This window comes from Phocoena sinus, chromosome 1, assembly GCF_008692025.1.
Source record: "Phocoena sinus isolate mPhoSin1 chromosome 1, mPhoSin1.pri, whole genome shotgun sequence".
In the NCBI taxonomy this organism is placed as follows: domain Eukaryota; kingdom Metazoa; phylum Chordata; class Mammalia; order Artiodactyla; family Phocoenidae; genus Phocoena; species Phocoena sinus.
In genome coordinates, this window is record NC_045763.1 from 135461994 (window position 1) to 135475005 (window position 13012).

The window sequence follows — 13012 nt, forward strand, 5'->3', positions numbered from 1 at the left end:
GTAAGATAGCACTCTTTGGGCCTTACCTCCCAAGGGAGCTTGCTTATTTTTAAAAAAAGAAATTTCTAGTGTATACAGAAGAGTATACAATTAATAAATGGAGAATTGATGATTTCTATAAAGTGAACTCACCCATGTAAACATCTCCCACATGGAGCATTATAATATTACCAGCACCCAGACGCCTCCCTCGTGCCCTCCCAGCTATTTACCCCTGCAAATGTAACCACTCTGCTGACTTCTAACACCTTAGGTTAGCTCTGCCTGCTTGTGAACTATACCTATACAAATGGAATCACACAATAAGTACTGTTTTGTGCCTGCTTTCTTTCACTCAACTTCTTTTTTGTGATATAATTCATATATAACACCATAAAATTCATGATTTCAAGTGTACAATACAGCATTTTTCAATATATTCACTGGTTGTCCAACCACTACCACTATCTAATTCCCGAACATTTTCATCACCCTACAAAAGAACCCCATACCCATTAGCAGTCATTCCCACTCCCCTCATCCCCATCCCTTGGCAATCACTAACCCCTTCTGCTCAGCTTCATGTGTATGAGATTCATCTATGACAGGGGTCAGCAAACTTTTCTAGAGGTCCAGATTGTAAATATTTTAGGCTTGTGGCCATAGTGTCTCTGTCATTACTCAAATCTGCCGTAATATTGAGAAGGCAGCCATAGACAATACATAAACAAATGGGTGTATCTGTATTCCAATAAAATTTTATTTACAAAAGTAGGCAGCTGGTGGGTCACAGTTTTTCCTGAGAGTGTGTGTAGCAGTACTATGTTAATTTTGTTGTTGTACGAGATTCCATTTTATGAATATACCACAATGTATTGATTCATTCTACTGTGGTTAGACAGTTGGGTGTTTCTAGTTTCTGACTACTATAAATAATGCTGCTGTGAACATTCTTGTACATGTCTTCTGTACACATATGCACTCATTTCTATTGGGTATACAACCAGAAGTAGATCTGTTGAGTCTCTCTTATATCATCACTTATCTGATTCTATTTGGTTTCATCAAGAAAAAATATGTCTGTAAGGTGATGCAAAAGAGAAAGAAAATTAATAATTTACTATCTCCTACTTTTTACCAGCCATTATGTTTTATGGAAATTATCTTACTGAATCCTCACAAGAATCCAATAATATGGGATGGGAAACTGAGGCTTAAGTAAGGTCACAACGTTAATAAATGATGGAGTTACCCAGCAAACCAGATCTGCTTGCTTTAAAGCCTGTGTGCTTTTCCCGTACTATGCATATCACAAAGAGAGAAAGAGTGGAAGAAACAATTCAATCTAAATTTACTGTTCAACAGAAGAACTGACATAAGTCTATACTTTACCATTTATAAAGTAAAACAGTTCCATTCTAATATGGCCATTTCTATATGGTTGGTCTTTCTAACATATAAACTGCTAAATGACTGATTGAAATATTTATATTAACATACATTAATGATCAACATCAGTCTCAGAAGCCTAAATTCTTACTCGGTAAACTTTCTGGTAGAGATCATTATAATTTTCATAGATACAAGGCTTAATTTATAAATTCTACATAACGTACTGGATGCATATATGCATACTTATATACTGATGATGAGAACAGTTAACTTATACAGCTGTTTTCTTCATTCTTCACCTTCAAATCTAGCTCATCATTAAACTATTAACATAATACTGTTTTTAATTTCCATTACCATATTCTTTTGAAAAGAGTAAGCTCTCTCCCACATGCCAAATAGCTCAAACTCACGTCAGTGATTAGTTTATTTCATATCAGACATAAAAACTATATTCTTTAGTCGTTCTGAATATTGTTTCTAAACAGCAGCCAGTCCACACCTAGAGGTGGCTGCCAGCCAGTCTTACCTTGCCATCTGTGGTGGTATTGATCCTGTAGTGATACACACGCCCCTCATACCTGAGCGAGATTGACAGCTGCCCAGGGCTGCTCTCACTTTCTCGCACCAGGAAGCTGCCATTGATTAGACTGCTGAGTAGATACTCTGCTGCACTGCGAGACACAGGTCCATGGTACCAGGAGTGTTTCTCCAGGCTGTTTACTGGGGTGATGTAGTTGCTTGGCACCCAGCCTTGGCCATTCTTAGAGCGAACTTCACTCCACTCACCATTCTGGTTGTAACCAAGGACTCGTAGCTTTTCACCTGGCCAGGAGGTCATCACAGAATGAAAGAAAAGATGTTAAGACTACCTCAAATGGAAGCAGTCTGTCAAACTTAAAACTCACTGAAAAATGAATCAAGAACTTTTAAACCAACAAAATTTTTAAAAATAATGAAAACTTGGCTGTCACCGTAGCCTGATTGATATCTTTAGCTCGTAGCTTAAACAAAAGCAGCATAGTTAAGAGATGGTTTTCTGACATTACCTACAGAGTTTTAAAGGTTTTTAACCAGAAACTCCATGTATGCAACTAAGGTAGCATACAAAGATAAAAAGGTTATTCAAATGTCTGGAAAATGACACAGTCTCACTCTTCAAAAAAATGAAATTAATTTTTTCCTCAAAACAGTCTGTCAGGGAATGTATCTTATATATGGTTCAGTGTTAACCACAATCAAGGATTAGGGATAAGACATGTAAAATACAAAGTTACTTCTAAATTTCAGTTGGCACAAAGGCTACAAAAACCATCAATGTAAAAAAAACAAAGAACAAAAAGGAACCGACCACAGAACTTTCAGCAACATTTTCAGAAAGAAAAGTACTTGGAGGTGGAGGTGGGCAGTGAGGACTCCCAAAGCACAATCTTTTCCAGGACTCAAGTTTTAAAACAGAATTTCCCAATTTCCCTCCCATTCCCAATGATGAATTAATCACCCCTATCTGCTCCTCTCAAATTAGTGTGCAGCAAAGGGAAGCTGAGTCTGAAGTTGGAACCCAAGACACGAGTTACTCGGAGTTATCTTTGCTATCAACTTCAATGTCCTTGATCTAATAAAGCTGTGAACATCAACTTTAGACTCCCCAAACATACACCCTGCCCCTGTACTTGCAGCACAGGCAAAACAGGGAAGGTGAAAGAGGTATCATTAGTGATAAATGATAACTTAAAGAATCCTTATAAGGCCATAGGCTCCCATATCTGAGAGATGCAAGCTTTCCTATAGAGTTCCAGAGCAATCAAAAGCATATGGCTCAGTAATTATCAGGCAACGGCTGTTGAGGAAAAACTCAAAATTACTATTCTGTCAGCCATCTAACTTTTTTCAGCAGTCTACAGAAATGTTTGTCATAGGATAACTTTCTATTAGCCCCTACCACCTCACCCAAGACCCTGGGATGTGAGACATTTCAATGAGAAAAAACATGAGTATATGCATGTACACATGCACACACATACAAAAAATATATATACATATAGGTATATAGTAGTGTATGTGCATGTGGTGGTGGAAATGCATGTGTACTAATAAATACTCCCCAACCATATCTGCAGAGGGAAAAAAAATCTTACTGCTGCCAGAAAAGCTAAATAAGACTTGTCAGTCTGTAGTTTTTCTCCACTACTCTAAGAGAATGAGAATTAAAGACTAAGTTCTTTACCAAGTACATTACTGTTGCTTCCTTACAAAGAACTGATAATCACATGTCATCATAATCAGGATACAGTCAAACTCCCTAGGTTTTTGGTTGTTTTTCTCTTTTTAGCAGTTAGGAGGAGAATTTTCCACTCTGGAAGTTTTGAATACCATGGAAATTGACAATGGATATAAACATTGGCCCTATTGCCAGAGGAATCCTGGGAGAACTTTGTTTTTTAATTCAAGCAAAATACCATCTTTGAAGAAGGAACTAAAATAAGTATTGCTATTTTATTTTTAAAATATTTTTCTTGTCTTTTAAAATCATAAATTAGCTTTAGCATGACATTGTTTTATATTAATGAGAACCTGGATAAAAATCTGGCATTTCGTAGGTTTTAAAAGAAATCACTGTTGGTCATAAGATAACGGGAATCACACTTCTCGGGCTGCACACTAGTAGTTGCCATTACTGGTAACTGATGAATCAACAGGCTTTCTTTATCAATGTTTCCTTGGTGACTGAGCTATCTTGGAAAATAACTGACATGAAAATTATATCTAGGAAAGAATGTTCTGAGTCTTCACTTCACCAACTTCTCCACTGAAGCATCTTAAGGTAAAAGAGTGTGTTGTAGCCCAAAGAGACTACCTACCACGCAGTATAAAATGCTTTTGAAGTCCTTTGTTTTATGCTAAACCTCTGTGTAAAATTTTCCTCCCATCATAAAACACAGCCCCCCACACATGTACAAATACCATCACCAACCTGCTGCCCCCAAAACTACCCAAAATCTTTAAGTAAACTGATGTTAGGAGATAATAATACGCTTTACTTTTCCTGTACTTTTGAAACTTCCTTGCACATGTACCTCTGGGAGATACCTATACCCCAGTTTGAGAAACTCAGTTTTAAGGATTTCTGCTTTTGAAGAATCTGGCTGGATTTTAAAAATTGATGTATATAAAAATTTTATTTTAACGGTAACATTCCTTGAGTGAAGACCTGTCTTCTTAATTTGGTATATGCACTCCCATTTAATACCTCATTCTGAACCCTTACAAATAATAAGAATATGTTCGACAAATAATCACTGAAGTTACATTTTCACTTAGCTAAAAATTATCCTGAATCTTTTTTCCCAGTAGGAAGCTTTCATAAATGAAATGACAAGAAAAGATTAAGCAGATTAGCAATCCAACTCACGTACACAATGAGAATGTCCTATACTATTTCCTTCTCAAAAAAGTTTCACTTTTTCTGTCCTTGTTCAAAAAACCAATAATGGTTGGTTTTACCTGGACATGTTCTCGATGTTCCCTTTGATAAGAATTTACTACTGAAAATAAACTACTACTCTGTTGAGAGTGTTACTACTATAGAAACCCTTCCTACTAGTCCTTTCATTAACCCATATAAACACAAATGAGAGGTAAGTTGTCTAGGCCAGTGCTACTCAAAGCAGGTCCACAACAAGATGCTTGTGCCAGAATGTGAATCACTGGATTACTTTCTTCCTGCTGAAAGTCTTGTTCCAAAAAAGGAAAATGTCAGCTGAACTAAATAATAAATAGTGTACTTAGCAATGTAGTTGTTTTACATTTTGAGTGAAAGTTCTTAATCTCAGTGCAGACTGGTAACGAATGGTTCTCAAGTAGGCAGTCAGTCCACAAACAACACTTAGAGTAGCACTGGGGTCTGGCAACATGTCATCTTAGCCACAGTTCAGTGAGAAGAGGTGTACGGTAAACCTTACCTTTGTGGCAGGTGAATGCTGGCGTATTACGTATAGTACAGAATTCTGAGAATGAGTAAAGTCTATGTATATATCGTGTGGTGTTTTTTCTAAAGTACTTCGTCTCATTTTAGCCTTAATAAAAATCCTATAAAGTAGATAAAGTGGCATTATCCCCTACACAGGTTTAAAAAAAAAAGAATGAACCAAAGGTATCTGGGCCCAAACTGCCTAGCTAATTTTAGTCAGAGGCAGAATCTAGAATACACCCCTTTATTTCTTAACCACTAATAAAAACTGAAAAGTGAGAGGATGTTACATAGAAGCTCACCTTTAGTGATACTCAGTGTGTTATCACCACTTGCTACGAAATCATAAAGTGCAACGAAGAGATTAGGGTCACTCTCAGTGGCTCCAAGCAAGTTCTCCTTGGAGCTCCACCTGATGGCTTCATTCAGGGCCTGGGGTTCAACATCACAACCATAGGGGCGGTGCAAGGCTTCTGAAAGACATAAAGAGAAAGGAGTTCACAGGAAGTCCAGGAGATGGAAATTCATTTGAATTCAGTACATACACAATATTTTAGCTGCTGGCATTATACTGATGGCTCCAGGGTGGAACAAAACTGTTCACATAGTTGGGGAGTCATGAAGAAAGAGCAAAATAGCACCATCTCCTAAGCAGGAGAGAAGTCTACTTGTTGAAAATACAACAAGACAGAGAAAAGAACACAAAACGAGCATTTAGCTGTTATCTGCATTAACCAAAATCAGAAATAAATGAATAGGAAAGGCACAGTTTCCTCAAAATAAAAAAAGAAATCTCAAAAAGAAATGGCAGTTCATTTTATAAAACACACAAGATATTTTCTCTAGGTGACAGTGGTTTTAAGAAGGAATAGTTATGTTTTATAAGTCCTCCCAAAGTACCTTTCTCCCCTTACTCTCTCCATATAAAACAAATTGTGGAAAAGATAACAGAGATTTTAAGAAATATGTACAGATTGCATTAATCCAGACCTTCCATTTACATATACAAAATTACAGAAAATAGTGCTTTAGAAAAAAAATCTAAAATTATCTATTAATAACAGAAAAATATTTTGGTTTAATACAAAATATTTTTGGCATCCCAAAATACCTTTGTGTTACCATGCACTGTCTATAACACAACAGCTTTCAACTGTTAACTGTTTAATGAAAAAAATTTTTTACCCTATTTCTTTTCCTAAGTGGTACATTTTTATAAAATAACTTAGGGCTCTAGAAATACTGCCAGCAGTGGACATGGTTTATTGAGTTTCTAGCATGTGTACTTGTTGAAGCCTTGTAACACCTGGTTTCTTCCTCAAGGCATTGTGGTTCTTAGATTTAGTTCATACTACACAAACAGGTGATCCCTATACCATCTAAGTTAAAGATCACCTGCTTCTCACAGTTCAGGATAATTATACAAAAAATACACTCATCTTTCAGTAGCAATATTCTTAATCACTAAAAAACTGGTTTTTGTGGCAAATCTGACCACCATCCAACTGCCTCTGTCATAAAAACAACACTTTTCTAGTATGTCTCTCTCTCCCTCTCCTTCCACTCATTTTTAATTTAAACTTGGTTTATCATACATGAAGAAAAAAAACCTGAATCTGTGACTTTTATTTCTTTTCCAATCCATTCCCTCCTCTCCTTCTGTACTGCCAATGTCTTAGTTCAGATTCCCATCATCTCTCACCTGGACTACTGCCTCCAGTCTTGTCTCCCTCAAATCCATCCTCCACACAGCTGGCAAAGTGATCTATTTAAAACAAAAATTTGACCATGTCACTCTTAAGATTCTTTAATAGTTCACCATCAAGCTAAAATCTCTTTAACATGGCCTACAAGGTCTCTTATTATCAGATCTCTACCTATTCCTCCAGCTTCACCTCTCCCCCATTCCACATCTCAAATTTTACATCTGAACATACACCACGATGCTTCCTACCTTTTTGCCTTTGTTCACATAGTCCTATCTACCTAGAATGCGAACTCATTCCACCCTTTTTTTTTTGACTGGCTGACTGTTTTTTTTGTTTTTTTTTTTGCGGTACGTGGGCCTCTCACTGCTGTGGCCTCTCCCGTTGCAGAGCACAGGCTCCAGACGCGCAGGCTCAGCGGCCATGGCTCACGGGCACCAGCCGCTCCGCGGCATGTGGGATCTTCCTGGACTGGGGCACGAACCCGTGTCCCCTGCATCGGCAGGCGGACTCTCAACCACTGCGCCACCAGGGAAGTCCTATTCATTTCATGCTCCTCCTCCCTGTGCTCACAAAAGCATTACACTTGCTGCAGTAACACCTCCTATCTTTATCCTCAATTTATGTTCGTTTCCCCAACTTCACAATGTGCTCCCTGGCATAAGAACTGTATCTCTTTTCTAGCAAGAGTCACATAATATGTGTTCAGTAACTGTTGACTGAATGAATAACCAAAATACACAAAAATATAAGTGACAGGAAACAGTGAGATGCCTTTTACACTTAAAATAGCATTAACCAATGTTTTTAAAATGGCTTCATGACCATCTGTATCATATAGGCAGAAATTCCTCTTATAGGTTGGATGTTCTTCTAACAGTTTATTTCACTTCTTCACATTCTTTCCTCCTCTTAAAGAGTATATTTTTAAAATTTCACAGCTAATTAAATTGTTTTACATTAAGAATGTTACAACAAACCTGAAGATATGTCCATATGTCCTGAAAAGTTAATTTGAAATAGATTACCTTGCTTCTTGTTTAAATGCAGAATTATAGTGAATAGGAACAGCTGTATTATATATACTAAGATAACAAATTAGGATTACCAAACAAACAAAATACTGTATCATATAAAACATGCTTCAAACTGGTCTCAGGTACTATGTTTTTCTCCATTCTAATGCAATATTATCTACTCTAATGGAATTTCCATTGGGCTACTTTATTAAAATGAAAAAATTGCCAAAAAGAAGTACAGAGAATATTCTAATATTTTTTAGGTTCTATACTGAATATCACATGTTCCATCCATAATGGATAAATGTTTCTTGCCAGTGACAGTGGTAACACATTACAATGTTTTATGATTATTATTTGGCTTAATGATTGTCAAACAGTTCAAGTATATTTCCTTCTTTTTAGATAAAAGAAAGTGCCCCTTGTTTGACATTATAAGAGGAACAAAAATCAAGGGCAACAAGAACTTCTGTACTACCAAGTCAGAAACAGTACTCAAGTAGACAATGAAGCCAACTCTTAAATCCTATCAGGCCCAAAATAACAAATACTGTATATTTATACCTTACTTTGTGAAAACCAGTATATTTAAAATCTAAGATTTACAAAACTAATGATTTTAGTGAACATCTACTATACAGTAGGCACCATGCTGGGCCTCAGAATATAAAGATTAAAAATCACAAATAACATTATTTGGACTTACTATAAAAAACTAGCATCCATTCTTTCCCCCAAATGTGCTGCTCTCACAGAATTTTCCACCTCAGTTAATGGCAAGTCCATCTTTTCAGTTCCTCAGGCCAAAAACCTTGAAAGTTTGAGTACAAACTGTAAGATAAATAAGCTCTGGGGATCTAGTGTATAACACAGTAATTATAGCTAATAATACTGTATTATAAATTTTAAAATTGCTAAGAGACTAGACTGAAATTGTTCTTACCACAAAAAAAAAGAAATGGTAATTATGTGACATGATGCAGGTATTAGCTAATGCTATGATGGTAATCATCTTGCATTACCAAAGTGTACCAAATCAACACTTATGTATTATTATACCTTAAACTTACACAATGTTACATGTCAATTATATCAATAAAGGTGGGGAAAGAAAAACAAAAAACCTTGGAATCATTCATGACTCCATTTTTGCTCTCCAACACGAAATCCTATTGGCACTGCCTCCAAGAATATATCTGGAATTTATCCATTTCTCACCCCCTCCACTACTACTGCCCTGTCACCAGCATCATCTCTCAGCTAGATTATTTCACTAGACTTTTAACTGATCTCCATTCTTCTTATCCTAGCTCTCTGACTATTCCCAACACACCAACCAGCTTTTAAAGCATAAGTCAGATTGCTTTACTCCTCTGCTCGAAACTCTTTGATGGCTCCTTATCTTGGAATAAAAGCTAAAGTCCTTACAAGGGGCCTGCAAGGCCCTTTGCAACTTACCTTGCCCAATTCATCTTCCTACTATTCCTCTCCCATTTTACCTCATTCTGACTATTGGCATCCCTGCAGTTGCTTGAACAAGACAGGCACACTCCTACCTCAGGGCCTTTGTACTGGCTTTTCCATCCACCTAAAACATTCTTCCCCAAGACATCCACATGACACTTCACTCAAATGTTACCCTCTTGGTATGGCATTCTCTGACCATCCTATTTTAAAATGCATCTACTCCTGACAACACTTCCACATCCCCCACGCCTCCTTTCCTAATGTATTTCTCTCCATCACTTTTTTTAATATAAGTTTATTATTATTTTTTTGGCTGTGTTGGGTCTTCGTTGCCGTGTGCGGGTTTTCTCTAGTTGCGGCGAGTGGGCTCAGTAGTTGTGGCACATGGGCTTAGTTGCTCCGCAGCATGTGGGGTCTTCCCGGACCAGAGCTCGAACCCATGTTCCCTGCATTGGCAGGCGGATTCTTAACCACTGTGCCACCAGGGAAGTCCCTCCATCACTCTTATTACCACAAAATATGTAATTTATCATCACATTCACATCAACTATTACCTCACCCCACTAGAATATTAGTTTCAGGAGGACAGATATTCTTGCCTGCTTTGTTCACTAATAAATTCCAAGCACCCCAAACAGTGAATGCATATAAGAGGCTCTTGAAAACAATTTGTTAAATAAATGAACCATGCATATTGCTATACTCACAGAGGATGCTATGAGAGGACAGAATAAGAAAACAAAACTCCGCAGTCAGAAAAGGTTTCAGAGAAGAGAAAGCATTTAAATTGGATGAGCAGGAATTCTGCTCTGATGATAGTAGAATGACAGACTGTCAAAGTGCAAGAACATGTCTATGACATGTGATTCATCTGTACTGGAGAGGAACTCCATCAAGCTGAAAGGAGGATTTTTAAAGGCAAGTCAGCTTCTTAAAACCATGTTATTTGACAAAAGGAGAAAGGAGAAAAGAGAATGAGACCTGTGGCACAATTTTATGAAAACTTAAAACATATATACAGGCTAAAAAATACCGTACATTTCTGTAATATATAAAAAATAATAAATACAGGAAAACAGTCATTTCTGAGACTAAAAAGTACTAAAAGAACCACAACTTGGAAAACAATCCTTTTTATTCCCCAATCCCCTTCTTCCCATCTCTGGTTTTACAGTCTTTTTGGTCAAGTCAAAAGATCTTATTTTCGGGCTTCCCTGGTGGCACAGTGGTTGAGAGTCCGCCTGCCGATGCAGGGGACTGGGTTCGTGCCCGGTCTGGGAAGATCCCACATGCCACGGAGCGGCTGGGCCCATGAGCCATGGCCGCTGGGCCTGCGCATCCGGAGCCTGTGCTCTGCAACAGGAGAGGCCACAACAGTGAGAGGCCCGCGTACCGCAAAAAAAAAAAAAAAAAAAAAAAAAAAGATCTTATTTCCTTCGTTTCTTCTTTCTTCCCACTCTTTTGTTCTCACAGTACTAAGGCTCTATTTCCTGTACAATCCGCCTGCACAGGATATCCACTTAAACACCATCCTACCCACTAGCACCAAACAAAAGGGGAAATTTTCCAAAGACAAGAAACATCCTAACATTTTCCTGAGGCCAAGAATGAACATGTTTTAAATCATAAAGACTTAAAGAACTAAATGGGGGAGAGCAAGCTAAGGAATGAAGACAAAAAGAGGGGGGAGGACCTATAGGAAGTAAATGCCACCATGTTATCCAGTAGGTCTAGTCTATGCTACTTTCCTCATCGGCTTAAGACAGTCAAATCTGGATGATTCAGATGTACTGCACCCGCCCGAATACAAGTGTGTAGGCTGGGAATGTTTTATTTTTGAACAATGTCAAGTGACTACTATACATGAGGTAACTTAGATAGTGAGTTACCTTTCATTACTCACTATTGTTGAGGTATATCATGGACTTAAGATGACACAACAGAAGACTCTAATTTTTACTTATGGAATATAGGACCCAGGTAGCAGAAATACATTGTGACTATTAAGAAAAGGTAATTTTATTACTTTTTTCTACTAATACACTTGTAGGAAACAATAAAAATAAGGTAAAACATAGAAGTAGCAGCTTGTACAAAGTAAATTATCAGGATTAAACAAGTTAAAATCCAGAATAAAACTCAAATTCAGAGATAATTCCTAAATTTAATGTTTAATGTTTAATTACTGTTTAAATAATGTCTAATGTTTAATTAAAATTAATGTTTAACTTTATTAAAAACACTTTTTACCAATTAGTCATTCAATAACTTTTAGCAGAAATTTCTAGGTAGAAATTTGTCAGGTAGTAATTGGAGAAATTAATATTCAAAAATTTCAGTTTAGGCATTTCCAAGCATTTTTACGAACACTTATCTTGCTAGAATTCTACTTTATCTGACTACATATTCTCTAAGAAGCTAATACTTTTTTTTTTTTTTCTTTTTGGTTGCACCGCACAGCTTGCAGGATTTCAGTTCCCCAACCAGGGGTCAAACCCAGGCCCACGGCAGTGAAAGCGCAGAGTCCTAACCCCTGGACCACGTGGGAAGTCCCTAAGAAACTAATACTTTTTAACACCTCTTTTAAAAACTGTGTAAGTTGGTTAGATAAATCAATTGCTCTCAATATCAAGCCATATGTATCTTAATACTACAAAATATCATATGTCATTCATTTCTTTTTTCATTCAATAGGTACTTACTAAGGCCCTACTATGAAATACCAGGAAAAAAAAAAAACACATGAAGCTTCATTGGCCAAGAATAAAGATGATAATAGTAGATAATATTAATTTTTTGAAATCTCCATTCATGCTTGTTTACTGTGATTATGTACCCTCCCCAAACTATCACCCTTATATCATACCTGTCAAGTTGGGTAGAGCAGTTTCTGAGGCCTCACTGCACAGGCAGCAAAGCGATGTGTCCTGATCTCTGCCATAACTATTAGGAAGAAGCAGAGCTGTCCCAAAGACCATTCCTCTGTCCAGAAGCACAAAAGTTTAACCGATCTATGTACAGAGGAAGTCTTGGAATTCCACTCTCTGACAAGCAATACCATATGCATGTGACACTCATTCATGTTCTCAGTAGCCAGAAGGAACCAATGGAAGGGTAAGCGTTTACAAGTCCAAAGTGGGTGAAGAGTTACATAAAGGAAAATATCTAGTAATTAGCAAAACACTGAGTCAGAATGGAGATACTTCAAAACCTCTGGAACATTTTGAAAAAATAAGTAAAAACCGACACACGAGTAACAAATAATAAAACACATAGGGATTAGTACATATAGATGGGATTTCATTCCTAAGTGATAATGAAGTGAGACTGTAGAGAAAAGTTTCCTTGAAGAAAACGCATTTACAATAAGTGTTTACACTTTTAAGAAAGGAAACCCCTAACAAGACTCATCTTTTGCATCACTTAAATTAGCTCACGAAACCACAAACCCAAAGTCAAAGAAATAGTTACAGTCTGAT

At 37.1% G+C, this 13012-nt stretch overlaps 1 protein-coding gene across 5 annotated transcripts in view; it reads right to left on the minus strand.

Annotated features, from left to right (window-relative positions):
• The window catches only part of ABL2 (ABL proto-oncogene 2, non-receptor tyrosine kinase), a 99991-nt gene that overhangs the window by 16176 nt on the left and 70803 nt on the right, over positions 1 to 13012 (minus strand). For 2 of the 5 annotated variants that reach the window (XM_032604273.1, XM_032604246.1), the window contains exons 2-4: positions 7044 to 7106; positions 5644 to 5814; positions 1901 to 2196 (exon numbers count right to left, since the gene is read on the minus strand). In XM_032604273.1, coding sequence (XP_032460164.1) covers positions 1901 to 2196; positions 5644 to 5814; positions 7044 to 7106 — 530 coding nt within the window. Of the gene's footprint in view, positions 1 to 1900; positions 2197 to 5643; positions 5815 to 7043; positions 7107 to 8772; positions 8898 to 13012 lie in introns of all 5 variants that reach the window. The other 3 variants (XM_032604282.1, XM_032604254.1, XM_032604264.1) reach the window with 2 other exon arrangements.